This window comes from Penicillium antarcticum (genome assembly GCF_028974205.1).
Source record: "Penicillium antarcticum strain IBT 31339 chromosome Unknown utg000002l_segment0_segment0, whole genome shotgun sequence".
Taxonomy (NCBI): Eukaryota; Fungi; Ascomycota; class Eurotiomycetes; order Eurotiales; family Aspergillaceae; genus Penicillium; species Penicillium antarcticum.
The window spans coordinates 473,219-501,204 of NW_026695300.1; the positions used below are offsets into that span (position 1 = coordinate 473,219).

At 50.5% G+C, this 27,986-nt stretch overlaps 10 protein-coding genes across 10 annotated transcripts; 6 read left to right on the plus strand and 4 right to left on the minus strand.

Moving 5' to 3' along the window:
* Window positions 1-3,360: 3,360 nt before the first annotated feature.
* N7508_001172 (Zn(II)2Cys6 transcription factor domain-containing protein) lies at window positions 3,361-3,966 on the plus strand (the record flags this gene model as incomplete). Its single annotated transcript, XM_058459238.1, has 2 exons — window positions 3,361-3,528; window positions 3,592-3,966. 2 exons carry the CDS (start codon window positions 3,361-3,363, stop codon window positions 3,964-3,966), a joined length of 543 nt encoding a protein of 180 aa, XP_058322770.1.
* A 1,577-nt stretch (window positions 3,967-5,543) lies between these two features.
* N7508_001173 (fungal specific transcription factor domain-containing protein) lies at window positions 5,544-7,806 on the plus strand (the record flags this gene model as incomplete). Its single annotated transcript, XM_058459239.1, has 5 exons — window positions 5,544-5,614; window positions 5,676-6,284; window positions 6,334-6,768; window positions 6,818-7,706; window positions 7,762-7,806. The coding sequence occupies 5 exons, from the start codon at window positions 5,544-5,546 to the stop codon at window positions 7,804-7,806; spliced, it is 2,049 nt and encodes a 682-aa protein (XP_058322771.1).
* A 101-nt stretch (window positions 7,807-7,907) lies between these two features.
* N7508_001174 (uncharacterized protein) lies at window positions 7,908-10,159 on the minus strand (the record flags this gene model as incomplete). The annotated part of the gene is made up of 6 exons (XM_058459240.1): window positions 7,908-8,202; window positions 8,262-8,351; window positions 8,429-8,922; window positions 8,988-9,266; window positions 9,320-9,805; window positions 9,857-10,159. The coding sequence occupies 6 exons, from the start codon at window positions 10,157-10,159 to the stop codon at window positions 7,908-7,910; spliced, it is 1,947 nt and encodes a 648-aa protein (XP_058322772.1).
* Window positions 10,160-11,133: 974 nt separating this feature from the next.
* On the plus strand, window positions 11,134-14,164 carry N7508_001175 (serine/threonine-protein kinase; the record flags this gene model as incomplete). The annotated part of the gene is made up of 4 exons (XM_058459241.1): window positions 11,134-11,359; window positions 11,409-13,252; window positions 13,309-13,371; window positions 13,424-14,164. The coding sequence occupies 4 exons, from the start codon at window positions 11,134-11,136 to the stop codon at window positions 14,162-14,164; spliced, it is 2,874 nt and encodes a 957-aa protein (XP_058322773.1).
* Window positions 14,165-14,837: 673 nt separating this feature from the next.
* N7508_001176 (uncharacterized protein) lies at window positions 14,838-18,149 on the minus strand (the record flags this gene model as incomplete). The annotated part of the gene is made up of 1 exon (XM_058459242.1): window positions 14,838-18,149. One exon carries the CDS (start codon window positions 18,147-18,149, stop codon window positions 14,838-14,840), a length of 3,312 nt encoding a protein of 1,103 aa, XP_058322774.1.
* Window positions 18,150-18,606: 457 nt separating this feature from the next.
* Window positions 18,607-19,466, minus strand: N7508_001177 (RNA methyltransferase; the record flags this gene model as incomplete). The annotated part of the gene is made up of 4 exons (XM_058459243.1): window positions 18,607-18,851; window positions 18,901-19,193; window positions 19,243-19,341; window positions 19,390-19,466. The coding sequence occupies 4 exons, from the start codon at window positions 19,464-19,466 to the stop codon at window positions 18,607-18,609; spliced, it is 714 nt and encodes a 237-aa protein (XP_058322775.1).
* A 152-nt stretch (window positions 19,467-19,618) lies between these two features.
* On the plus strand, window positions 19,619-20,809 carry N7508_001178 (uncharacterized protein; the record flags this gene model as incomplete). The annotated part of the gene is made up of 3 exons (XM_058459244.1): window positions 19,619-19,792; window positions 19,853-19,936; window positions 19,994-20,809. The coding sequence occupies 3 exons, from the start codon at window positions 19,619-19,621 to the stop codon at window positions 20,807-20,809; spliced, it is 1,074 nt and encodes a 357-aa protein (XP_058322776.1).
* Window positions 20,810-21,065: 256 nt separating this feature from the next.
* N7508_001179 (MICOS complex subunit MIC26/MIC27) lies at window positions 21,066-22,097 on the minus strand (the record flags this gene model as incomplete). The annotated part of the gene is made up of 3 exons (XM_058459245.1): window positions 21,066-21,704; window positions 21,783-21,875; window positions 21,951-22,097. 3 exons carry the CDS (start codon window positions 22,095-22,097, stop codon window positions 21,066-21,068), a joined length of 879 nt encoding a protein of 292 aa, XP_058322777.1.
* A 90-nt stretch (window positions 22,098-22,187) lies between these two features.
* N7508_001180 (mitochondrial intermediate peptidase) lies at window positions 22,188-24,566 on the plus strand (the record flags this gene model as incomplete). The annotated part of the gene is made up of 1 exon (XM_058459246.1): window positions 22,188-24,566. The coding sequence occupies one exon, from the start codon at window positions 22,188-22,190 to the stop codon at window positions 24,564-24,566; it is 2,379 nt and encodes a 792-aa protein (XP_058322778.1).
* A 1,077-nt stretch (window positions 24,567-25,643) lies between these two features.
* On the plus strand, window positions 25,644-26,555 carry N7508_001181 (uncharacterized protein; the record flags this gene model as incomplete). The annotated part of the gene is made up of 1 exon (XM_058459247.1): window positions 25,644-26,555. The coding sequence occupies one exon, from the start codon at window positions 25,644-25,646 to the stop codon at window positions 26,553-26,555; it is 912 nt and encodes a 303-aa protein (XP_058322779.1).
* Window positions 26,556-27,986: the final 1,431 nt, after the last annotated feature.

Below are 27,986 nucleotides of genomic sequence, written 5' to 3' on the forward strand. Positions count from 1 at the left end.
CTCTACGTATGGTACAATTATAGCACGGGCTCTCAGTGACCCTCAGTAGATATATTTAAGTACCTACAAACAACACATACTTATGATGAATAAACACTCGAACAAAAGAGTGATTGCAAAAGCCCTCGTGACCCATGTGCATGCAAACCCCTCCAAAGGGGAAAAAAAAAGGAGCATTTACGACACTCGTGGTCGGCCCGCAATGTAGATTCCAACTTGGATTTGATCTGGATCTTGGCAAAAAAGTAAAAATCGGTCTCGCTCTCGCTCTCTTTATATGAACCCCGGTTGCCCCTGTTTGCCTTTTTACGTGCCAGGAAGCGCGGATGTCTGCTGAGATCACTGTTGCAGAGTTGATAGATCCATGTCAGTGTCAGTGACCATATACCATGGGTGCATGTAGTGTAGTGTAGTGTAGTAATACTGTATACGATATTGTGGGGAGGGCGGGAGCCGGCCGAGGACGGGGTTTCTTAGATTTGCAGCAGTGTCATTTTTTTTTTTGTTTCTTCTGGCCCGGTAGTGATTGATCCGTAAGGAGAAGGTGGAAGCTACTGCTGTAAGAACAAGGGGTGAGAGTATGAGCTTCCAATGGGAGCGTGGGGCCTGGGAAGTATCGGTGGGGGCTGGTGTGTCGGCACCAATGACTCGTATATATTTCAGAGCATACTATACAGATCCAGGTAATCATGTCCCACCGCAGTGGTTAAAGAACAGTGCCTGCGGGTGATGCCGTGGTTAGATATCTTGCGAGAATTATAGTTAGCACCGATGAAAGATATGGCTGCATATCAGAGGCTGTACCGTAAGAAACAGTACATGCGTTCAAGACCTCGGCCAACTATGCCCCATCTTTGGCCGGTTCAAGGTTCTCGGGGAACTGAAGGAGCTTGGTGTGTACTGCACTCGGCGTACCTGTCTTTGTGGCGAATTGCATTTTGACCGCTTCTTGGGGATCGTCAAAGAGACACCTCTCAGGCTGCAAGCGATAGGAGTGGAGTCGAGTGTGCTCGGAGAGGACTATTTTTTCGCGCGAAAGTGGGAAAGACTTACAGACCCCCGCTGGCCGCTGGGGCCAGGTGGCCTTGTTGAAACTAAATTAAGTGAATACTGTATATCGGCTCTGTTCGGAGACATGGAGACCCTCTCTCTTGCGTCTGAGATGGCTGTTCTGTACGGTCTCTACTTTGTTAGCTTGGGGCTGGCAGCCACGTACGTAGAGTGGCGAGGAGCGATGATCAGTGCAATGTCTAAAGGAATGTGGTGGAGGCAGTGGGAACTAGGGTTGCGTCCCTTCTGCGAACAAAGATCTGTATAGCTTCGGTGCTTTGAAAGCGTGTAGTTGGTCAGGTTGCATTGACCAGCCAATGTCAGGGTTTACTCGGCAATGAGAAACGAATCATTGTGAATGGCGCGGAAGTATTCTCCCCGAGATCCTCGGACGTTAGGGTGACAGCCGCACCGAGATTGGACTGCCAGCGGTGAGGGTAGAATGTTTAGTCGAAGTACATGTAGCGTCGGCTCTTGGGCCTTTTCTTTTGGGATTAGCCTTTGGTCCATCTTGTATCTAAGCCATGCATAGTGGCGATGCGGTGAGGCATGAACAATGGATTGCCTTGAGGATTTCCTAAGTTGGAAGACAAGGCACGCATCAACGCCAGCCAGAGGTCTTGTAATGAGGTCCACTTGTCTGTCGAGGGTTGTTTTGGCCCCAAGACCCCAGTGTCTTGGAGTTACTTATAGTATACGGAACATGTACACTTCCGGATTAGGCCCTAACTTGGCGCTATTTTGTTGCGTCCCGCTCTGTCTTAGTGCGATCCGCGGGTGTTCCTGGGCAAGTGTCACTTGCAACTTAACTTAATCTCCAAATACATGCGCTTCTCGCGGATTGAAGACATACCGTAGTTGTGGTTCCATGTATGCTTAGACTGGGATGTGGTGAGCCTCTCCATAGATCTACACGAAACCTGGATCAAAACGCGCGCACGGAATCTGACCCAGTGACTTCGACATTTCATGAGCCACACATGTCAATTTCGAGTTCATATTGTAGGTCTGACAGCATAAGCCCCAAGGTTACCAGAGCCCCCTATTTCTTTTGGCTATCATTGCGCCGGTGGTGGCGAAACTCCCCAGCCAGCCCCTCATAGCCGTTGGCTATCATTCGACGCTTAAATGCGGGAGTAACTCACGGGATTTAAAAACCCCGTGTGCTGCGTGGACAAGCATAGGCTGCTTCCCTTCAGACCGATGATCCAGACAATATAGCCAAATATGCCAGGGATTATTGGGCAGCTCATGCAGTCTAAGAGTCAAGTGGTCACAAGTGCTCGGTGCAGAGTGGCAACAGCCACAGTGGGTTCGGGACGCTTTAGTGGGGTTCGACTCGGTGGATAATCTCGAAGTGGCAAGGTTTCAAGGGGGTTCCGAGGGCCTTAACTCGAAGATTGATTGCGTGGGGATTGGAACCAGATGAATTCTCCGGGCCCTTGCGTACCGAGAGTTATGCAGATGGTTTCTTCAGCGGAGATGAGAGATCTTCGAATCCACATTCTGAAAGAGGAAAAAGGGAAAACTGTGGATATGATTCCATTCCGTAGTGCAGTCCTTCATTGTATAGGTCTTCATGAGAGTCACGGGTTCGGCCATGCCCTCTAACCCTCCATGATATTCATGTCCGAACAGCTAGGACCTTTCCGGATCAAGTCCTCGGCTCTATTATATCCTGTTGATTCTGGGGCTCTGAGGATTTCAACATGAATTGAACTATGACGAGGGCTCCGGAGTTCGTTTCCGCCTACAACGCAATCCAGGCCTTATAAGAAGATCGTCAATGACACTTTCTCTTTAGGTGATTGGTCTATCTAGAAATGGATTATTGGTTTCAAAAGCCTCAGGTGGCTCTTTTCTAGATTCCCGTGGGGCTATTGGATTCCCTGCCAGATGGCTCAAGTCGCATTCCCGGTTCCTGGAAGACAGCTCGGTCCTTACCTAGGTAGACTTGTCTTTATCTGGGAATGTCAGCGTCTGAAGGCCCACACCCGCCACACACGCCAACATCCCTCGTGTCTCCCCATTCCTTATTTTTCCCTATTTTCTCTTTTCTGGTACTTCCTTTTCTCCCCCACTTCGTCTCTAGGCAGAGATTCTTCACTGCATAGACCTAGTGTGGCCCGAAGGCCCCCTCCTTTCCATAATTTCCTCCAATTCATGGTCCGTTCATCTTCGATGTGATTTGCTTGCTTGTGCTTATTATCATGCTGTCAAATGGTGGATAGCCAAGATAGAGTATTTCGCTTTTGATCTGATTACTTTGCTTGTCCTCTTCTAGCCGTTCTGTCACTCCACACAGACTTGATGACCGATGTATCTCGGGGCCTCCGGCCTCTCGCACCGCGGACTTCTATGGGTGGTAGCGGTGGAGGCGGCGCGGGAGGAGATAGTCCTGGAGGAGGCGACGACAAAGACAGGCGCATGAGACGAGCATCGACGGCCTGCACCGAGTGCCAAAAACGTCGGACTAGAGTACATCACTTTCCCCTCTGCCCTGACTCCCTGCCCGAACGAAATTTGACATCTTCTGATTAGTGTAGCGGTCATCCTCAATGCGATGAATGCAGGGCCCATAACCGCGACTGCTTTTTCGACGAAGCCAACGACAGGCGTCGCAAGGCTTCTGCGAGGAGAACGCAGGATCAGTTGGATTACTATCGCAACTTTACCGAAGACCTCATCGCCTCCATCCGGGATAGAGATGGGGCGACAGTACAACTGATCGTCAACGCTATCCGATCTGGAGCAGAGAATGGAAGCCTGCGAGAGCTGCTTAACCGCCTCAATGAGGATGCCGAAGCTGAAGAAGATCCCAATAACCGGGGTCACAATCCGAACAACCCTTACTACGACCCCAATCAGCCTCGCTGGTCGGAATCCTCCCACCCTAACTCGGGTCATATCGCATGAATCTCTGGATGAATCTGCTCCAGCGCCACAAACTCCCCCCCCAATCTGGCCCTTTGAATTCTCTGGGCAATTCGACAATTCGACAATTTGGATATTGGACGGTTGCTTTCTCGGCAATTTGGACGACATGGGTTGGTTATTTTTTTAGCGTTTCCTTTATAGTCATGTGTTGCATTCACTCCAATTAGGGCTGAAGCAAGTCACTTGGAAGACAATTACGCCCACTTCTTGAGTGTATCTTTGTTTGCATTGCCTATCTTGCATACTGAGATTCAGCATAAACCAAGTTGTTCTTCTATTGCCAGCCCTAGCCTTGTACTTTTCTTTGTGCGCGCCAGCCCAAAACGAACCCTAGAGCTCGAGAGCCAAAGACTAGGTCGACAAGGGTGAAGTTCATATCTTAATCAACCCCGTCATTCGAAATCTTGTCTCAATGGGTTTGCGATCAATCGTCCTGTTTGATATCCACAGGCTTGCGTCATGGGATCCTTTCGCCAGCTTACACGTCCAGAGAAGAACAGGTATTCGAAACCACCGAATATGATCCACTGGAGGATCTGAGATACGTCAAGAGTCCCTCGAAGCCCCTCGAAGCCCCTCGAAGCCCCTCGAGTCTAATTTCACTAACCGATTGCATTCCGTGGCAAACAACCTCCGTCCATTGTTTCAACCACCCTATGTTCATCCCTCCAATGGCCGCCTTATCCTAGATCTGAGATGTCTGTACTCTGCTATCATCGGCTTTCCCTCGTTCCTATTGCGCCAGATATCTTTATGCACCGGTAGCTGACGAACACAAGCTGATGGTAGCTTGTCAACCAGCTTGATATGTTTATGGCACCCCAACAAGTATCGGATCAGATCAGCCTGGCTGCACGCGAATTGAGAAACCAGTGGAATTCTAGTGATACCCGTTCACGAAGTTGTTTGGTCTTTTATCTACGTGGGCAAACCCGATGAATACGATGGCAGTGGTTTGCTTTTGGAATGTCTGCAAAAATATGGATATTGAAACTCAGGCGCTATCAACTCTGGTCTTTATAGGCCTATCTATATGATCTCAGGTCTGTAGATGCTTTTCGGAGCTGCAACGTATGGTATTCGAGGCCGGATGTCTGCCGATGCCTATATAAATCGTCAGGCTCGGCATATCCAGCTCCGAACCCAGAGCATTAGGGTATATAGAGCTTATCCTTCAATAAATTCCCCTTCATCCCACTATAGAAATGATATTCAAGCTATAGATGTTCGGGGCATCCGGCCCCGGATCCCCGCGCCGACCGGAGTCTTCCCGAGATCCTGCTTCCCCTCGGATATTTCTCCCTTCACTTTTCCACCTCTTTTTCCCGTAATACACGGCAGGGACTTGTATATCATTGTCCTGCGATTGGCGCGCTGATCGGAACAATGACTAGTGTGATATCGGACGAATTTCCTCAGCCCGGAGTCCAGGATGGAGCTACTGCGCCATCGGACTTGGTATCTACTTCCAGTCTCAAAAGAAAAGCCTCCGAGCTATCGTCAGATAAAAAAGCCTCTGCCATCTCCCGCCAAAAGATCACAAGAGCCTGTGATTCATGCAAAGTAAAGAAGACCCGCTGTACGGGCACCCTGCCCTGCACCAGGTGTACACGTCTCTCGCTACCATGTGAGTACAATGCCGCTTACTCGCGCGGTCTACCACCGGTCCCTCTACCTGCATCACCCAGTCCGCTCTCGGCCCCAACGGGCCGGCGTACTTTAGAGGCTGCACGCGCGTCCAACAGTCCCCGTCCGGGGGCGAGTGCAAGAGGCTCGGCTGTGACCAAAAACAAATCACTTCCAATCCCGAGCCAACACCATGCAGTGTCATTACGGAACTCGCCCGAGCCAGGATCTACGGATTTTGAAGGCAATTACATCGGCCCTGCGTCGGGTGTGTCGTTTATCAATCGTGTATGGAGTCGGCTACACCAAGATGAGACCACTCATTATCCAGATGAACTTCAAAATGAATCCTCACGGAACACGGCTGTCTTTATGTTTGGCGATAAGCCATATTGCAATTTTCCAGAGGTAGACTTTGCACTGCCATCCTTTGAGAAAGCCATGGAATTGGTTGGTATCTATTTCGATTTCTCCATGGTGACTTATCGCTTCGTGCATAGAGGCAATGTTGAGGATTGGACTAGACAACTTTATGAGATTGATATCTCGCTCTCTAATTTACCGGTTGGGAACATGGTTGCCCGAACTGCTGTTGTTCTTATCATCTTTGCCGTAAGTACTTTGTACGCAGAGCTCCGGCCAGATGGGATGCCTGATGGGCGTAGTGAAAGGTGAGTTTCTCCTGGGTAGAAATGACTGCGCAATACTGATATCTGGTAGTGAACGCTGGTATGCCGCTTCGAAATACATGACCTCTCTCGAGTCAGGACCACCAAGACTGGAGACTATTCAAGCTCGACTGGGCCAATGTCTTTACCTACAGTCATCCTCGCGAGCCAACGAGTGTTGGTACTCATTCGGCACCACGATGCAGGTTGTGACAGCTCTTGGATTACACAGAAAATGGCCTGCCAAATTATCGAATAAAGGATGCTCCTATCTGGAACTGGAGCTGCGCAAGCGGATTTTTTGGAGTGTATACATACTCGATAAATATCTCAGCATCATGTTTGGACGACCTCGACTATTACATGACGAGGACATCGATCAAGGATTACCAGACGAGATGAATGACGATGACTTACTGGAAGAAGACCCGACAAGACGTACAGGATCTACGGACAGCATGATGATTGCTTCTGTGCTTCATTATAGGTGGGCTTTGTATACATCCGCTGAAGAGACAAATTTAACGCCCAAACAGACTCGGTCGCATCCTAGGCGACATATCACGTCAACTATACAGCATAAACACCCCAACCCGCGACTCGCCCCTAGAGACTGCCATCAGACTAACCTCTGAACTCGAAAAATGGAAAGAAACGGTCCCACCATTATTCAACAGCGTCCGCCCATCAAGTCTGATCCCACCCCTCTGCCGACAAAGCCAAGTCCTACAACTTGCCTATTCGCACGCAATGATCCACGTCACACGTTCATTCCTCCTAACAGACTTCACAGACCTGAGCCGCCGGCCCAAAGTCCCACACCCAATGGTGAGCTCTCATGTGCAGAAATGCATACAAGCCGCCGAGGATATCATGACCATGGTTGATAGACTCGCGCAACAAGGTGTTCTAATCCAATCCTTTTGGTTCACGCACTATGTCTGCTTCTGTGCGATTTTGGTAGTGTATATCTACACCATCCAGCAACATCGGAGATCACTGGGGTCAGCAGCCGGGGCTTCGATTTCTTCCGCTGGAAGTCCCGGTGGCCCTGATAAGTTGCGACAGCTGTTTTCTCTCGCAGAGACTTGTCAGCAACATCTTGCTGAGGCTACGCGGAAGAACTGTCCGAGTCGGCGGTATGGGATTATTCTTGAGGAGCTTCGGCAGGAGGTTCATCGACAGATTGGATCGAATGATCTCGCTGTTGATATAAAAACTCCCGATCTTAATGGGGATGGTGCTTTTGAGCCATCTGGAGATGGCAATTATCACGGGGCTGGGGCTTTTGATGCTCAAACGATGGATATGCCTTCTATATTAGGGATGATGCAACCTGCCGGTGTGGGGATGAATGCAGGAGAGGATGCAGGGTTTATTGAGAGCCTTGAGGGATCGATATGGTGGGCTCAACTTGATTCGTGGGTATGGTTTCCTGCAATAACTTCATTGATTTCTTTTACTGACTCTGTTGTCTTAGGCCTTGTCTGACTTTCATAATGACCCTTCAATATACAACTTCTGAGACAATATATATCGTGGTATGCGAGTTATGGCAACTTGTATTCCAAAAACGATTTGCTTTGTCACATTCTGATGTTTCTGATCCAAATGATCCCCTCTTGTTCAGCGGCCCTCAACTCCTCGTGGCTGGACGATGCAGATTTCCAAAAAAGCATCAAAACGTGCCGAAACCCGAATAACGTCCTTGAGATGCTCATGCGTGAGAAATTTCTTCTGCCACTTGACATACTGACGAGCAGTGGTGATAACATTCCGGATTTGCTGACCATTCAACCTCTCTTTCTTGAGCACGTCCAAATTCATGCGCAGATCATGAATATCAACACAACCAGCTTCAAACTCCCACAGTCTCTCAATGAAAGTCTCCCAAATGAGACGTCGCTGGTCCTCGTCGAGACTGGTATAGTGCAGTGCCAGCTGAATTCGTGATTTGAACGCCTCATCAAATGTACCTACCCGGTTCGTGTCAGAATTAAAATTCCCTCGAAGTATTCCACCACCCGCAGGAATGCGGATACAGGTGCGTTGCGGTTCAGATCTTCCAGCCTGCGCTGCTCAAGGAATGCGTCTGCCTCGTCGAGTAGCACGACGCAGTTCCATATCTTTCCCAGGTGGGAACGGACTCGAGGTACTTTTCGACTTCTTCGGGCTTGGTGCCCACATCGCCGCAGGTTACACGGTAAAGAGGTCGCTCTGCGATGTCGGCGACACTCTCTGCATTCAGTGTCTTACCTGTTCCTGGGCCACCGCGTAACAGCAAGATGAGGCCGTTGCCCTTGCCAGCGATGAGGTCTGCCGAATACTCGGTTTCAAGGTGGTTAGTGACAAGTGCTTGGATTAGGTCTCGGGATTTTGATTCGATGGCCAGGCTTTTGAAGGCTTCTTTGTTCCAGACTACATCGGAGATGCGGTCGGTGCAGAGCTTGAACCATTTCTTGCGGCGAAGGTTGAACCCGACAATTCTGGGGGGCATCAATAGTTGGAGCGTCTCATCCGGAGGCGAGCCTTTGGCCATGGCTCGGTCATCAAGCAAGCTTGTACGTGTAGGTGGAACCGTGGGAGAACCTGGATGCAATCGCTTGTGCGTTTTCATATCTATGATGTATCGGTCGTCGGCCTGGTTGCATTGGTCAGTTCAAACTTGCCAATTATAGCACCTTGAAATATCACTCGGATGCATACCATAGTCTGGAAGTTTTCCTCCTCTGTGGCATGGTAGGAAACATATCGATGTCCACGGAGCTTCCAGAAGGTCTCGCCGCGTCTTAGAAGCATCTGAACAATTTCACTTGATGCGTACTTGACCGGGAACACAGCAAGGTCAGTGATAGCACAATTATTGTCCGAGTTGGTCTGAGCCGAGGATGAGTCTTCAGCCGCCTCCCGGCCAAGCGTGTCAACCATTGGATCATCATTAAGAGACCAACGTATTTCGTGGCGTTTTCGAGACATGCTGTTGCTCTGGTATCTGGAATTCAAGCGTGTCTCATCTTCGGCATGCACGGCCATCAAACTGCCATCAAACTGCCATCAAACTGCCAGGTCTGGCCCTTGACAATCCATGAGGAAGTTTGTTCGGATCCAAAATATCCCTCGTGTTGAAGAAGCCAGTCTACCGCCATATATCCCGTGTACTCATTGTTGTTGTTTGAAACCAAGATCTCGTTCGGCCTGAACAGGTATTGGACGTACTCCGGGCGGATGTGGCCCTTGTTGAGCAAACTGTCCGCAGTAGCATACTCTTCACCACAGGTCTCTTGGACATAATCCATGAAGAGGTTTAGTTGCTGCTGAGCCAGGTCCCTCAGCCCGTGTCTCATGACGGCCACTTTGGATCTGTTGTGATAACCGAAGAGATAAGGCGTCGTTACTTTTCGAGAGGACTGGTAGCCATGATACATCGAGCTGAATTCCTGACCCCTCAGCATCTCTTCAAAGACCTCATTGAGCTCCTCGGAAACAGGCAGAATGGTTTCGCTGAATGGCGCTGGCTTCCCATACTTCGCATTTAATGACTGCTACTCAACTGTCCTCTTGAAATTCCGAAACACCGCAAATGATATGTCTGTGTTCAGAGCCAGGTAAAGCTCAAAATTGGTCAGCCAGTCATTGCAACGTAGATAAGGGGATCCAATGGCGCTGTGGACGTCCTCAGGGGGATCGGTGAAAGTTCCCATCCATGGAGATCTGAAACTCTCGTCGATGTCCCACTCTCGACCCATGCGTCGAGATTTGTTATCCTTCTCGATACGGTAGAGAATCTTATACTTCGAACCCACAGGATTGACGGGCTTACCCTCCAGCTTGAGCACTTTCTCTTGGAGATATGATATCTGGGCCCTAAGACCATTCATTGGCCTCGGACAGAGAGAGGGTTTTTTGGCTGGAGGATAGATTGCGATCTCGTGGCCAGACAATTGGGCTTGACCCCACGGATGAGGTTTGATATTTTGAATAAGGGGCAGGTCGAGCAGGCTCTAATATGTGTTCCTGGTTTTTCGCACTATACTGTTTTTGCCATCCGCGCTGTGGAGGTGCAGGCATTGCAGACATATTGTAAGGCAGAGGAGAATACACTGGCACAGGCGGGATATACGATCGGGCATAGGTCTGCCAAGGGACTGATAAGGAAGTTTCAGCCGCTCTTGCGAAGCTGGCATAGGGAAATATTGCTGCATTGGTTCTGGCTCAGCATACACTCTGTTCAAGTCAGACGGTCGAGGTCGTCGCTTGTGATTTCGCTCCTTTGGCATCAGCGAAAACGAGTAATCTTGGCTGCCTTCATCTTCACCTTGTGTTCTCGGGTTGATGAGATAAGTGCTATTGTCCCCCAGGCCATGAGGAGACTGTGGCTGGTCTTCTGAGTCCGCTACCACCGTCAGGTCTTCGGAAATAGTCTTGTTTTTGTAGAGCTCACAGCTCGGGGGAGCAAAGATAGGGTCAAGAACCTTCCATGATGTTGGATTTGTAGAAACCATTATGAAAAACTGTTGACAATAAAGAAAAAGGCAGATTACAGTTGATGGTGAAAAAGGCCTTTCAAGTAGTGGGCAAACGGGGGATTGCCATTGCAGCCAACCCCACTTCAGCTTTGAGGCTCCCCTGAAGCAACCAGTGAATTATAGCAGTCATATGCAGTGTCCTATTTACTTTGTCGTTGGCACCTTTTCAGTGGTGGCGTCGCATACAACGGCAGGGAGTCACGGGTTGTGCTTGCCCTGGCCGTGGTTGCCCAAGCCCTAACATGCAACTTCGCAGTTCTGCTTCGTTGAACTGTACATCATTCTATCGTTAATTAGTCTCATCATCCACCATTCATTTTGCCAAGATGACCGTCTGCAAGAAAGACTCGGCTCAAAGAAGCCTTTTCGGTCTTCGAATTCCCGCCAAAGTCGTCATTTCTGCAAAGGGTAAATCGCCAATCGAGTCAGGCACATCAGAGAGCCCAACTTCCGATTCAATCATTCCTGAAGGCAAGAGGCGCTTCAGAGCACGCCTGACCCGGAGTGGCTCCAAGATTCTATTGTTATTGGGATTGCGAAATTCGTCTAAGAGTAAGCAGCCATTTCTCTGTTTCATGGCCTTTCTCATGGACTTCTGCAGGCATCAAAGATTCAAGCATCGAGACAGACTGTTGCACTTTAGTACAAACTGGCGATGAATGTCGGCACCCTTTTTCGCCAAGTGAATATGTGGCTACGATCGAATCACCGCAAAGCGAACCGCTTCCTATCACTCCCTCTCTTAGTCCATTTGTCGAAGGCGCTGAAACTCTGTCAGAATCTCTTCCCGATCTACAGTCCTTACCCGAAAGTCATTGTGAACATTCTATTGGAGGTAGCTTGCACGCTGTGGAAGAAGAAGATCCGTTGGCAACAAGTGTCATTGAGCAAGGAGGCCAGCCGACTCCAAAGTTTGCAGATCGATTTTCGCACAGGATCTCTCTGGCATTTGGCCAATCCACCGTCATTCGCCATGCAAACCTTCACTCGACGCCAAGCATTCTTCGTTCCGTCTCACCTGCTCCATACGACTTGAGCAAACAGGTCGATGGCGCCCATGATAGCTCAGGTCCTTCTTCCGCTCCAAGCAGCAACTCTTCCCCCCGTGGTGAACAGTCCACACCCCCGACATCTGGGGTGCCATCTCCTTCATCGAATCGATCCAAGATATACGATCATCACGAGAGGGCAGTGTTACATTGGCCTTCTGTCTCTGATATCAAAGAGGCCGCAATTCCTTCTGAACGACCTGTCAGCATTATGCCCTCAATCAAAACGGTGGAAGCTACCTCAGTGGCAAAGGTGTACCTGGAACTCTATTTCAATTTGATTTTCCAGAACAAGGATATGCGTCAGGAACGACAGCTGGAACTAGAACAATATATCTACACTTGTGATCTCACGGCGGAGGAGCGAACGATGACACGTCACAATTGGGTGTTGCGTGAGAATGATTATCTGCGACAGTGCCGTGTGCTCAAGTCCAGTCGATATTGTACCCAGAATGCAATCTGTGTCGCTGGATACAAGACCATCAAGGTGCTTGGGAAAGGGAGTTTTGGTGTTGTGCGCTTGGTACGACAAAATTCTTGCGATTTGAAGGGTTCCAGCGAAGATGATCCTTTGGCTCCCGCTGAAAACAACTCTCCTGCAAGAACAAACCCTCTCGGGGTGCTGAGATCTGCTATGGCGGGGGCCAAGAAAAGTCGGCGAAGATACATGACTGGGGAGAAGAAAGAGGTATACGCCATGAAAGTCATCAACAAGACAGAGATGATCCAGAACTGCCAGGAAGGACACATTAGAGCTGAGCGGGATTTCCTTGTGGCATCTGAGAGCTCTCGTTGGGTTGTTCCTCTGATCACTAGCTTTCAAGATGCCAACAATCTGTATCTGGTGATGGATTACATGGTTGGTGGTGATTTCTTGGGCCTCCTAATCCGTAAAGATGTACTCCGCGAAGACTGGGTACGGTTTTATGTTGCCGAAATGATCCTGTGCATCGAAGAGGCACACCAGCTCTGTTGGATTCATCGCGATGTGAAGCCTGACAACTTCCTTATCTCTTCCTCGGGTCATTTGAAAATCTCCGACTTTGGTCTGGCGTTCAATGGTCATTGGTCTCATGATCAAGCGTACTACAACAGTCAAAGATACTCTCTGTTGGAGAGGCTTGGTATCAATGTCAAGGGAGATTCTGAGGACCAGAAGGAGTCTCTTGAGGCGAAAGACCTTGTGCCTGACGTCAAATTGCATACCTTGGGTGATTACTCTGTTCAGCAGACTCCCTCTTCGGGTCTTTTGGATTGGCGTGACAACAAGGGGAGACGCAGGTTTGCCAAGAGTGTTGTTGGAACTAGCCAGTATATGGCACCTGAGGTCATTCGGGGCGAAATGTACGATGGGCGTTGTGACTGGTGGAGCCTGGGTATCATTCTCTACGAGGTAAGTTGGACAAGACATATCCCATCATTGCGAAGAAAGACTCACACATTTCTTAGTGTCTCTACGGCTTCACGCCATTTGCCTGTGAGAGCCGCCACGACACCAAGATCAAGATTTTGGTAAGTATATCCTTCTGAACTATCTGCCATCCGAATTCTGACCCTCTTTAAGCGACACACACGAACTCTCCAATTTCCGACAGACAAGGCATCTGACAGGTTGGTCTCTCAAGATGCCATCGATCTCATTCATAGGATTCTTCAAGCGCGTCAATACCGTCTAAGCTCCCAGAAATACCAGGCCAATGACATCCTAATCTCACGGTCCGTTTCCAATCAAATGTTGTACTCCATGGACTCGCGCTACAGAAATATCGCGAGCTATTACGTGTACCCCAACGATGCAGCGGACATCAAAGTTCATCCATTCTTCAGAGGCATCCAATGGCAGAATCTTCACTTGTGCCAGCCACCAACGATCCCCAGGGTCAGAAATTGGGAAGATACACGGTACTTCGACGACTGGAAGCTGGTCTTCAATAGCTCCGGTAAAGCTGCGGCCCATGAATCTGAAGACAGTGAGACTCCTGGGTCAGACCCTGATGCCATCAGTCCTGCCCCGAACGCCGATGAAAACATTTCCATGTCCGTTGAGCCACCAAGTGTCTCTGTTACACCGGATGTAGTGTCTGAGCAAGTCAAGAAGGCTGAAAAGAAAAAAGAGAGAAAACGGCCTCGCGACAAGATCCTGCGTGATAAAAAGATGGGCAAAAGTGTCTTGGAGATCCGCAAGAAGGGAGCTTTCCTGGGGTATACCTATCGGCGACCCAACGAGATGGCTTTGGCGTTCAAAATAGAGCGAGGACGACAGCCGCTTGCCAGGGGTCAGTTGTCTGGCCTGTATGCATCATGATTCTACCAACCCCAGCCGTACAAGGGAAGCCACGCCCCCTGGCCTACAAATACAACAGTCGACTATCATTCCATTCCCGCTTTCGCAACAAATCACCATTCTTTCAGCAACCTATTCGCATAAGCATCTTTATCTGGTACCTAGGTACAGAGCATGAGCCTCTCACAGGGGCTGATTCATGCTTCTTGAAACTGAGGGCTTCCAGCTACTCGTCCCTTTTGATGTATTATTAGCAATGTACACACGTACATGGCCCAGCAGGACATTCTCATCTCATAATTAGACCGGGCAGAATATGTCATTCTTACTCCATATGCGGTAAACTAAGGTACAAAAAAGAACAGTGCGAATGGTAAGTGGAGCCTGGTACGTAGAGTAATGATATTATTGTCATGGGATTGCTTGTATTCTATTGAAAGTGAACCGAGTCCCGAAAATCCCCAGGCAAATAGAGAAGAAAATGGCAAAATCACAATGCGGTGAATGAACACAGACAGCAGGATGACACGGAGGGGCCTGGGCTAAGTGGCCATGTCTGTAGAAGAAATGCAGGGTATCGAAGCACAAATTTTTAACAAGCTTCTCCGCCTGTTGGGTATCAAGATTGAAGATTGAAAACGGATAGGATGAGCGATGGAACAAAGGAGGTACAAGACGAAAAGTCGAAGAATCATCAAAGCACCGGCGCACTCATGGAGAAAGCTGAATCGGTCACGCGGTCCTCGGGCTTCATTGTGCCATTGAGCAAGGGGCAAAGCTTCTTGTTGGTCTTGATATGTCCGACCTGGCCACAGTTGGCACATTTGCGCTGGGTACCGGCGGGCTTGCCATCCGGGTCACCGGCGCGAGGAATACCCTTCTGCTTCTCGCGAGCGAAGCGGCGCTCCTTGTTGCGGTTCAGACGGCCGAGTTCGGCTTCGATCAGCTTGCGGTTGCGGGCGTCGACTTCGGGGTCGCCGGTTGGCTGGATAGATTCTAGCTTGGTGTGTAAAGCTGCGCTGCGATGGCGGTGCTGCATGTAGTGTCTGATCACACGCTGGTCCCAGACAAGCTGCTCCCTCTCGACGATCTCGCCATTTGCTTCTTTGACCTGGCGAACGATGCGCATGACCTTGCCGCGAGAATCTCCGAAACTCATTTTGCTGAACTGACTTGTTGTCTCGTCGTCACGGCGATATGGTCCTGGGGTGGGTGCCTCGGATCGGGGTGTGGGCTTATGGTATTGGTCCTCTTCCTCTTCGTGGTCAACGTCACTCTCCTGGTCGGAGTGTTCGACAGTGGAAGACAAGCTGGCCTTTTGGGCGTCCCAGATGCGACGAATAGATGTTTCATATGACTTCTGTTGACGAGCAACATTGTAGCTGTGACCGCCAAGCTCCTTGAGTCGCTGCGCATCGAGCTTGTCTTCGACACTTTCACCGATAGCCTTGAAGCCACCCTTCATGCTGGTCTTGATGAAGTTGTAACCCTCGCCACGGCCAGTCGGATCACCATCGCCATGAAGCTTCAGCATAGCCTTGCCCTGAGAGGCAAGCAAGAAGTTGCGAGTCGCTTTCCAGGGAGCCATCTGCTGTTCAAAGCTTTCCAACTCTTCATCTTCTTCATTTTCGTTGTTGGTCTCCGCATCATTGCCATAACCGGTATCGTGGAGATGTTGCTGACCAATCTGCATGGATTCCAATAGACAAACATCTTCGGGCTGCACCCAAGAACGAATGGTGTCTTGGTCTGGAAGAACCGGATCCAGTGGCTTCCAGTACTTGGTATCTTTGTCGTGCTGGAGGAAATCCTTGACTTTTTGCCGATTCTGCATATCAGTAGTATTGGGGATATGAGCTGTCACATCGCTGATCGCAAGTCGTTCGTCTGGACTCTTCTTCAGCAGACGATAGACCAACATCTTCATGCGGTTCTTGGCAACAGTGGTCACCTTACGCGAGTGCGGGCCAGGAATGTCCACCGAGGGGAATTGCTGTCCAGCGACAAAGAAGTTCTCGATGTTGCGCAGATAGTAGCTGCTGCCAGCCTCCCCAGTACTGCTGCGTACCACTAGGAAGTCTGTGGTCTTTGTCTGGTGGGGGAAGAGCGGTGCTCGATACATGGAGTTGGAGATCGCAGGCGCAATTTCGCCGGGGTCGACGTGACCGAAAATAGAGAACGGACTCTTGTCTTGTGGTAGGAGGACAGCTGTCTCACCAATCTCCGCTCTGGGGCGCGTTGGGTCGTCAATATTCTTGCGTCGGTAGTAGTTGATGAATCGGTTGCACATTCCGAAATTGGCAAGCATCATGGGAACCTCCTCAGAGTATTCAACAAGCAAAACATTAGAGTTGTCTGCCATGGACAATGCCTTGGTGGTATCGTAAACACTCTTTGCATCTCTGCCGCGTTGCTGCTTGCGCTTGACGTGGGCAGGGTTCTTGAACCAGGAAGTCTGTCCAGGCCGGAAGGCCATGGAGGGTCGGTGGAAAGATCGGGCTTCAGCCTTGGCCAGCTCAGTCTTGTAGTAAGGCCACTGCAAACGGAGAGCAGGCAAACCGTGCTCGAGGGTCACATTACCAAGAGTGCTGCGGATCTTGTTCTGGTGGTTCTGTTTGAGCATGTCGTACGCTTGGTCGTTCGAGATATTGTAACGTGAAGTGAGACGGCGCGTCAAATTCAAGTCAACTTCATCTCTGGATCGGGGAGCATGTTTCGGCTTGTTTGCAATAGCGTCTGCTCTTGACTCGTCAACGAGAATATTTGGATCGTTCAAATCAATAGTGACCCTCTTGGCAATCTTCAACGTTGCCTGCTCGGGGTCATCCAACAGCGGGATATCAATATGAGACATTGCGATAACGTCCATTGGGCTTGGTCCAGTCTTTCGCTTCTTCTTAGGCATATCATCGTCCATGAGCCAATCTGGCTCGTCATCGTCGAAAGCGGCATCTTTTGGCTCTTCTTCAGGTTCGGCAATGGGAATATTGTCCACCATATCCCAGTCTGCGCAGATGGTTCGAAGATCTTGCATAGTAATGCCACCCGGCAGTGGATCATCACCATCTGCGTCACCCATATCAATGTCTTCTTTGTCTTCTTCCTCTTCCTCTGGTGTTGTCTGGGTTATCATCACGATGCCTAGAGAATCATGATCAAGGCCACGCTTGAGGGGCTGTCCAGTTCGGAATGTACGCTCCTGATCCGCCGCGAGCTCAATGTTCACTTTCGTGGGAAGAACGGGCTTAGGAGGCTTGGTGGGCTGTTTTCCGATGAAAATGGCTTTCTTGTGTGGAATGAGCTCCAACCATCGTGGGAGCTCATTGCGATTAAACGAAGGAAATAATGAATGCAGAAGTTCTTCACGATTTTCTGGGGGTGCAGGTGGGTTTTCGGGCCCAGACATGGCGAAAAGTGCCTGTTGGAGCTTCCAAGCGCGAAGTGTCGCGGGGTCCATGTCGTCTGACATGATGCTGGAATCGTCCGGGATATCTTCATCCATGGGCACCTGTTCTGCCTGGGCGACGGGCGCGGGAGGAATGGGTGGGAGTTCGACTGGCTCATTGGTCAAGGGCATTTGCTCATCTTCAAAGAGGCCACTGGTAAGATCCTCCTGTCCAGCAGGAGGAGGAGAAAAAGAGCCTTCACCAAACAGATCATCAAGATTATCGTCTTGTCTCTGAACCCCCGCAGCCTGATCACCGAATATATCATTACCGTTCCCGAAAAGAGCGGCGTCATCGGATCCCAGGTTCGCGAAAGGATCTTCGCCATTGTCGTCCACCGCAGGCAGGGCCGGAGCAGCGTGTGCCTCTTCTTCTGGGAGTTCGTCGTCGTCGAAATCTTCATAGTCGACCGCATCATCTGCCTTCTCGCCAACATCCAAGTCGCGCGACAGAAAATCCAAAGACGGTCCGTTGTTCTCGTAGCTGTTGAGCTGCTGCATCACATTGTTGAAGTCATCGTCCTCGTCCTCCGGGGCCTTCTTCTGCGTCGCGTGAGGCATTTTTGCGGTGACAGATGTTTTAAGGAAACTGAAAGGTTCAACTGGGTGAAAAGAAGAGATTGGTTCAGGATAAACGTGAGGGAAAGCTGGGGTCGTAAACGTAGGCGCTAGCCAGACGGGCGGCTCGCGATTCAAACGACGGGCATCTGGTTGGTATCTGATTATGCAAAAGAAATCTTGCGTCCTTTTCTAGCTACTACAGCCGAAAAACAAGAGAGTGCGAAGCAAGAAAGGGAACGTCCAAGTGGGAGAAGAAGTCGAGATGGAAAACGGCCGCGGGTTCCAAGATGCGCGAGGTTGACGCTAACCCGAAATGGCAATCAACTCGTGATAGATCAATAGGACTTGAGACATTACGCGCTTCAATAAATCATTTATAATATATTAAAGCGAGCAAAAGAAGAAAAGAAATATTAGTATATTGAGTTGGAGTTTCATCAAGCGTAGGCAACGTCAGTCATGAAACATTGAAATCTCCATAGAAAATACACAACGCCTTGCTCGCACCCTCCATACAATAGTGCATCACGGTAGACTTGTGACCGTCAGGAACTAATTTTGCCATTTGCTTCAAATCAGATGTCCTGGGAATGTAGAGAACCATGTGCTTGCTGAACACAGAGTACTCATCATACAACTTTTGTAGCGAGTATGGCTCCATGGTCTTAAGGTTGAATACCTGATCTGACCGATATCCGGGGCCTTTTACGATTAGTTCCAGTCGTACAATCAAGCAGAAAGGTACGCTTACCTCCCCATGGCGGGCTTGCAAACACAACACTGTAGGGACCCAGTTCCTTGAGTTGATTCTTGAGGATTTCAAAGCAATCACCTTCGAACCAAGTGATCTTGTTCTCAACACCGTAGATTTTGGCGTTGTGCTTTGCGCATTTCAAGACGGCGGGATTTTTCTCGATTCCATAAACACGCTTCCATTTTCCGGTCAATGCAAATGCAATTGTGTTTCCACCGGCGCCAGCAAAGCAATCGACCAGAATGCTGCGGTTAGCAGGTGCGGACTGGGCAATTTGCGTGGCAATTTGACTAATTATGGTCATTAAAACACAGTAAAAAGTAACATTGAGGTACTTACTGGGCCACTGGTTCAGGCGTAACGCCAAACCAAGCATCGTCAGTCAGCCATACACCTTCGTCGTACTTAGAGAAGATCCGGTAACGTTGTGCCCAATAACTTGACATAGGGTTAGCGCTGGTCAACATGAACCACCAAGGGACTTACTTCTGGATGTCCCAGGGAACCTCCTGCAGACTATTGTAGTGATGCACCTCCGGAGGAGCTTCTTCTTCGTCCGCCATGATGTTTGATAAAGCAAGATCGATGCTCGATAACCGATAAAGATGCGGGTGTTTGCAGTGTTTGTCTCGCCATCTGGCCAGCTCTCAGGCCGTAACAACACAGCTTCACTTGACCCTCATTTGGTTACGCATTCCTTTTGAAAGTAACAACGATGTTTGGCGCGTTAAATCGTTTCATCGGTCGACTGGACGGAGAACCCGGCCAACAACCTCGAAACGGACCAAACGACAACGCGTTCGGCTTCCAGGTGCTCCGCAACAAGGACCCGGAGCTGCCTCTAGAGCCATGGTTTGATTTTATTGTTGGAATCAACGGTCATACAATTGTTTGTCTATAGAGCTAGCGTACGTCTCGGTATTACAACATCGCTTACACCGACATACAGGAAGATCCGGATCCCAGTCTCTTTGCGACAGAAGTGCGAAATTGCGCTGGGGCCAGCTTGACACTGGAGGTATGGAGCGCAAAGGTAAGAACGCAACAGCTTCGTTAAAACCGGGCCATAGCTAAATCACGGGCTTCCCAGGGTCAACGAACCCACACGGTCACGCATTCTGTCCCGCCAACGAACCCAGCTCTCGGTCTAGCACTCCAGCTTGCCCCTCTCTCCTCTACACAAAACATCTGGCATGTCATAGCGATCCCATCGCCACTCAGTCCAGCCTACCGTGCTGGCTTGCTACCCTACTCGGACTACATCATTGGAACCCCAAGCGGGACATTAAGAGGGGAATCCGCACTCGGAGAGCTCGTCGAAGACCACCTAGATCGCACCTTGGTTCTATGGGTATATAACAGCGAGTTCGATGTGGTTCGTGAAGTTGAGCTTGTGCCTACACGGGGCTGGGGTGGTGCGGGAGCCCTTGGTGCTGAGCTAGGATTCGGTGCCCTGCATCGACTACCCATTGGACTCGGAGAAGAGGTGGAAGCACCTGGGGAGGTTGTTTTCGAGACACGTGATGGTGGCATTACTGCCCCAGTAGATGGCCCTGCGAGTGCTGTGCAAGGCATGGCACCTCCCTCGGGCCAATTCTTGGTTCCTGCAAACATGACCGCACCACCGCCCTTGGCTTCACAAAGAATCGCTTCGCCGTCAGATAATAGGTCGCCGGCGAGCCGTCGTGCAGGGAGACACCGACCTTCTGCCTCACCTAACAGGGCTTTCGATGATTACTTTGCTGAGGGTGAGCAGAAGAGTCGGGAGCAAGATTTCGCGCCTTCTAGGCATGGAACTCCTCTTCCTCCCCCGCCCAAGGTTGGACCCTCGCCTTCTCATTCGGAAAGTCCTGCGCCTGCGCATGAGGCGCCGGAGGGCGCACCAGGGCCGACGCAGGAAGAATGAGGAAGGTATCTTTGACCAATTTAATGTAGAGTATCATGATGAAAACCAAATACCAATTACAACAAACTATTCCCATCTGCAAGTATCCCTTCATGTGGGCTTTAGATGACCAACTATTGTATACTGTAATGTATTATAAGATCAAACATTTGAGAAACAAAAGGAACCAATCCGGTTATGTGTTCGGATCTACAAGTTCTAAGCGTACATATGCAACAAATAAATCCTCTCTATAGCTCCCATCTGGGGTCCAAATTTAGTGGCCCTTGCTCACAAACTCCTCCAGCTTCTTACGGGTGTCGCCGATCTTCTCCTCCATCATCTGACGTGCCATTCCACTGTGCGCAATTCCGGTGAACCAGATGTGCTCTGCCCGCTCACGGATAGCGATGTGTTGCTCCGCAACGGCAGGAACCTTCTTCTCATACTCCCAAACGAGGTCTCCGACATTGCGCATAGTCACAGGGAGAAGAGTGTAGGCGGCAGCGGTACCAAAAGCGAGTGGCGACGCAGTGCGAAGGAAGATACCACGGTTACGGGAAACGATCGAGCCTGCCATGGCGGCTACGACGGCGTAGACACCGCCGGGGAGCAGGCGCTCGCCAGACTCGGGCGAAGGTGCGAGCGAGGCAACGGTGTTGGTGAAGCAGTTTTCGATGTTAAGGGCCCGGGACAGAAAGTTGTTGAAGCCGTTCTCTGCGGCAAGGGAGTTGGAGTAAAGGAAAAGACGGGCTTGTCGGACCTGAGCAGTCAGGATATCTGTCGGGGTTGGCGATGAGGGGGCTTGTTGCACAGCTGGTGTGGATAGCAGCTGAGGAGCAGCGGACTGAGCAGGTTGTGCGGGTTTGGAGGGTTCGGGGATGTCGGCTGGGAAGTCATCGTAGATAGGTTTGCGCTATATTGGGCAAGTGGTCGTGTCAGGGCAAGCCAGGAGCTGGGATTGTCATGGATATGAGAGAGGATATTATCATACGTTGTCTCGAGGCTCTTCTGCGAAAGCTGTCTGCTTGGGGTACAAAGCAATGCCTCCCGCGAGGAGGGTGGCTGCGATCGGAGCCACAGCCCGCTAGGCACAACGTCAGTAGGGAACTTGAGGGAACAATTGCATCGGTATTTTAAGGAGCAATTGCTAGAGGGTAACCATACCTGTTGCAACATCGGCCGGAACGACATCCTGGGGGTGTGGGGGAGGAGGAGTAGGGGAGCTGAGGTTGAAGGTGAAGCAAAGTCGTGTTGGAGCCAGACGGGAATTCTTCGGCTCGGCGGAACCTCCAGAAAACTCCGTCATTGCCCGTTCACCTACAACTCACTTCTTTTCCTTAGGGACATTTGGGATTCTTTCTTATGTTTTTACTCTGCTATTAATACTGTCGCTACAATGCTTCGCACTGTGCGACGATCGTGGACATGCCGCAAATGCCTGCACCTGCAGTCGCAGTCCCGAGCCTTCGCGAGCGCCGCATCAGCCTCGCCGACGCCATTTGAATATATCCCAGCAGACAACAGTGCGCCAGGGAAGAAGACCGACGACCAGACCCTTCGCCGCGTGTTCGATTCCCAGTCGTTCTGGAATGAGTACTCCCAGCAACGCACCACTACGATCCCCAGACGAGCTGGGTTAGTCCAGAACCAATACCTCACAAGCCCCGAAGGCTTCAGGACATTCGCAAATGTCTCGTTGCAGCGATGCCAGGCTATCGTGACCAAGGTTCTCGCCGCCTCGACCGTGGAGGAATACAGGGCACTGGCACGCGACCTTGACCGGCTCAGTGATCTCCTGTGTCGCGTTATCGACCTGTCGGACTTCATTCGAACCATTCATCCTGATCCACGGATACAAGAAGCAGCCACGCAGGCGTGGGCTCTAATGTTTGAATATATGAATGTTTTGAATACCACCACTGGCCTTCACGAGCAGCTCAATACAGCCCTAAACAACCCCGATGTGACATCACACTGGACCGAGGGCGAGAGGATTGTGGCTCAGATCTTGAACAAAGATTTCTCAAATTCTGCGATTCATATGCCGCCAGAGGTACGGCAGCGTTTCGTCAATCTTTCAAATGATGTGAGCCAGTTGGGATCCGATTTCATGAACGGCGCGGAGCCTGCGAAGTCCCAGGTGGTCTTCCCTGCCAGTGCCCTTCAGGGTTTGGATCCTGTCGTCGTTCAAAAAATCAAACGGTGGAACAAGAAGGCACCAGTGCCAACTATGGGCGTTGTCCCTCGGCTTGCTCTGCGCTCAGTGCGTGATGAAGGAGTTCGCAAAGAGATCTATCTCGCCACTCGCACATCCAGTACACGCCAGCTACAAAGACTAGAAGAACTTTTGGTCAAAAGAGCAGAACTGGCCCAACTTACAGGCCACAGCAGCTTTGCGCATATGACTCTCGGTGACAAGATGGCCAAGACGCCTGAAGCAGTATCGAACTTCTTGACTTCACTTGTCTCAAGTAACCGTGGTCCAGTTCGTGAAGAATTATCCAAGCTGCAGGAACAGAAAGGATCTTCTTTGCAGCCGTGGGACCATGCGTTCTACGTTCACAAGCGGGTCTTGGAGTACAGCCAGTCTCGTCGCTCGCGTCACCTGGGTTCTGTTAATGACTTCTTCTCCCTGGGAACTGTCATGCAAGGTCTTTCTCGGCTTTTCGAGCGTCTCTATGGTGTGCGTCTTGTTCCACACGAAGCATCTCCTGGCGAGACCTGGCATCCAGACGTCCGTCGCTTAGATGTCGTGGACGAATCGGACAAGCACATTGCAGTCGTTTACTGTGACCTATTCACCCGGCCCAGCAAGCACCCAAATCCGGCTCATTTCACTCTTCGCTGTTCGCGTGAGATCTCAGCTGAAGAGGTTGCCGAATGTGCCTCGATGGACCAGTCGGCTCACCCGAACGACGGGATGGCCACGGGCGTCGACCCGCAGACCAAGACTCTGCGCCAGCTGCCAACCATTGCTCTCGTATGCGATTTCCAGGAGCCCCAGGCCAATGGCTCGGGTCACCCAACCCTGCTGAGCGAGCAGAGTGTTCGTACATTGTTCCACGAGATGGGCCACGCGGTTCACTCGATCCTCGGTCAGACACCTCTGCAGTCCATCTCTGGAACTCGGTGCGCCACGGACTTTGCCGAACTTCCTTCCGTACTGATGGAAAGTTTCGCGACTGCTCCAGAGGTTCTTTCCTTGTATGCGCGCCACTGGAAGACTGATGAACCTCTTTCCGAAAGTATGATGCAGAGCATGGAACTAGATCGCACTGCGCACGGGTCCATCTACGGCGCTGTGGAGAATGAGGCCCAGATCCTCATGGCGCTTGTTGACCAAGCCTATCATTCTATCCCTGCCGAAATTAGTTCAGTTGGCATTGACTCCACCGAGATCTATCACCAAGTCTTCGCTCAGCACTCCAGTCTGCCCGATCCGGATAACGTTCGGCCACGCACCTCGTGGCAGGGCTTCTTCGGTCACTTGTACGGCTATGGTGCTACATACTATAGCTACATCTTTGACCGAGCGATCGCCAACAAGCTCTGGCAAGATGTCTTCCAATCTGGCCAGGCCGCCGTTGATCGCGCTGCCGGAGAGCGATATAAAAACGAAGTCCTCCGCTGGGGAGGTGGTCGTAATGGCTGGCAGTGCGTGGCCGGCGTCCTGGGCCACAGCAACCCCTCCAATGCAAACGGCCGCCTGGCTGAAGGCGGCGACGAAGCCATGCGTGAAGTTGGCCGCTGGGGTCTAGGACGCGAGGGCATGTAATGTGACCCGGATTGTACTCCTATCTGATACACTCTGATCTATACCTTGTAAACAAAACATCGAATCCTGATCTGATTCGGCCCTCTCGTGACCTCTTCATTAAACTCCGAGGGCTTGAACCGGATTCACCGCGTACGAATGATTATGAAGTCCGAAATCGTTCACTTGCAGGGATTCCACCACAAACTACGGACCAGTACTTCCTGTTAGCGATCAGCCAATAGAAATCTATTCAGCCAGGCCAATGATCTCCGCTGTGCATCCATGTAATGTCTGAGACTAGTGCGCTATAACGCGGCGCCACGGCGAACGATGGCGGGGTGTGACTAGAATGTCTCACTGCCCCTTTGTCCTTGTCTCAGGAGTCACTAACACAACGGTGATATATCAGAGTCAAACAGGGCAAAAGCTACCTGTCAGTTTCAAGTTCTCGTGAGCAAGTATAGCCCTTCAATGCCTCTCAGACTTTGCCTCCCCCCCGCCCCCTCCCCCGGAACCCACCCAAGCCTATCGCAAAATGGTGCCCACTGGACCTCTAGTGCCTCTGACGTACCTCGAGGAGCACCTCGCATGGTGGCTTGCTGTAGCGGTACCCACGGTTACCCCCGATTATGCAAAAGGGCAAGGCGCGAACGATCTTGCGATAGCCTAGGCAGGGCACATGTTCTTTTCTTTGTCAATATATGGGACTCCGAGCGACCCCCGGGGGGGGGTTTATACAAGTTGTAGATCAGTCCGACCCTGCAGATCCAAGCCTTAGTTTGAAATGCTGCACATTCTTGTCAGTTGAACAAAGAATCTGGCCCTGATCTAGACTCCTATCTCCTTGTTACCGGTACGTGCCATCCAATATATCCTAAAGTACTGCGCAGCGTACCAGAGTATTCACCGCTACATCTTGCTTATTGTCTGTGTAGATTGCTGTTGTTTCAAGTTCACTTCTTTCAACTTGGACTCAATAGCGTTTCTTGGTTGTTGGGGTATTATTTATTCCCCGACAACCCTGTTTGGTCTCCCTCTCCGTCGTTCTCAGTCGCAACTATCTACGTACTGTGACAGCGGAATACATATTTCAACATGCCTGACGTTATGATTGTAAACGATAATGCTTCCTTTACGTCGAGTACGACTTACTCCACACAAGACTCGGAGCAACCACCACGTCCACTCCATCGCAGAAACACAGTCACGCAACTGACCAGGCGCGTTTCGAAGAGGATATCACAGTCAATCCTCGGGTCCGGGGTACAAGAACATCAACTGAGCGAAAAGAACCTGAAGGATCTCAATGAAGCAACACAACTGGATGCGCCAGGCTCGCCTGCTTCATACCTACCAGATCAATCACACGAGCCAATGATCTACGAACCTATCCATGAAGACATTGAGGAGGACATCCATAGCGTAGATGTGGAAGCGGTCAGAGACATGCGCCTTCAACAGTCCTACGCGGCCTTCTGTCGCGACTTTACGATGTCAGGGACACCAACCGTGAATAGGAAATTCGACTTGAACATGGAGATGGAGCACTCTGCAGAAGCAACCCCACAATCGCGTGCAAATTCAACTCATGGCAACGATAGATCTGACTTGAACTCGCCACATGACCTTTCCGATCATATTGTGGATATTCCAGGGTCCCAACCCAGCCCGAGACCGAATTCAGTTCCATATCCAATATCATGCACATCTATGCATCAGGACCTACACATGCAACCGCCCCAATCAGCAACGACCAGAGATCCACCCCTCCGATGGCCAGAACTCGCCCCATCAAAGGTCGAGCACGACTACAACCGATACGGGTCACACACCTCCCACTATCCACACCCACCACCGCGAATCATCACCCCAACCGTCTGGATGGACATGCAACGAACCGAGCGGGAGCGCAAAGAAGCTCGGCGATCGCGACTCCTAGCGCCCTTTCGGTCTTGGTTCATGACTAGTCCACCCTCGTGGGGGCGGCGATATGAAGTTGTCGAATAGCGGGTTGATGCAGGTTGGAGCGTTTATGGGGGGGGGGGGGGGGGGTCGACTTTTACTGGTTGTATTTTAAATCTACACTATCTTGATCAAACAATCAATGTTTGCTCCTACATGTACAGTATTTTTGGTCTTTATCTTTGCTTTGCCCTGTCCGACTGCGTCCGACCGTTTTCATTCGTCCTGGGATAGATTAAAGACCCCGCAAGAGCGATCACCTCTGATCACGTTTTCCCCTCCAGACTTCCCTTTAACACCAGGTTCGCTAAATCAAGCCTCCACGAGACGTTATGGCTTTTTGTTCGTGACCATGCAGGGTTGATCGTCTTCTGCAAGATATGATACGGGATATGAGAGGCAACCATGTGGATTCTTCGAATTCGGGTCCATAGCCCTAAATGTCTCTGGATAACACTGGTCGAACCAGTAGAGTTTCCCAGGAAGCAACGCCCGTATCAGCAAAACGCCATGTCTTGGTTGAGAGGACACGTGGGATTTCCAACCTCTTGGCCAACAATCACTCTGCTGGGGGCTAGATACAACACTATAAAAAGAGCCGCAATAGCCTGACTTTTCCGCAGGTCGGACTCTGGCACTCTGCACGATACTTATCTTGGGAACCTTGAGATAACCGCCTTCTCTGACTATGTCGAACTCTACTGCCGTACAGTCCTCCTATGAGGGCAGTTGCCACTGCGGACAGGTCGCTTTCACCGTGAAGCTCTCGCCCCCCATAGAAGAGCAAACCTTGAGATCATGCAACTGTACATTCTTCCCTCTTGGGGAGTCAGACGAGTAGCGATGAAAGAAGGATTATAAGGCACTAAACGAAATGTTTTACCTAGGTTCAATCTGTAATCTCAAGGGCTATGTTTCGCTTTATGCTTTGCAGACCAATGTGACTTTCCAGGGAAATGAAAATGATTCTCGCAAGGTATTGAGGTTACCTGTCTTCATGCAGCATCTCGGCGTCTAATGTTCTATAGGAGTACCGATTTGGAACCATGAACTTCCCGCATGGCTTTTGCTCCAACTGTGGTGTAAGCATGTATGCTCGCGCAGATGGCGGCAAGTATGGTGATATGATTGCCATCAATGTGAGTCTTTTTTATCCACCCAGAGTTGAGATACGTTGGCTTATTATGGTTTAGGCTCGGACTTTAAAGGGGGTGGATGTAAGCACACTCAAGATCGTGCAGGTTGATGGGAAGAGCGTCGATCTCTCTTAGAGGGCTGCTGGTATTTGGAAGATGCTTGTCTTTGGGGTATTTGTCTCGATCAAAACAGACAGCAATGAATACATTGGCTTAGCTTTCCAATAGTAGTCTGCCCCATTTACTTACCGGAATCTGATGTATCTTTGGTAGACACTGCATGTGGGCATGCAGCTGTACTGTAGGCTAAGATGGTGGGAACGCTATCTCTGATTGTCTA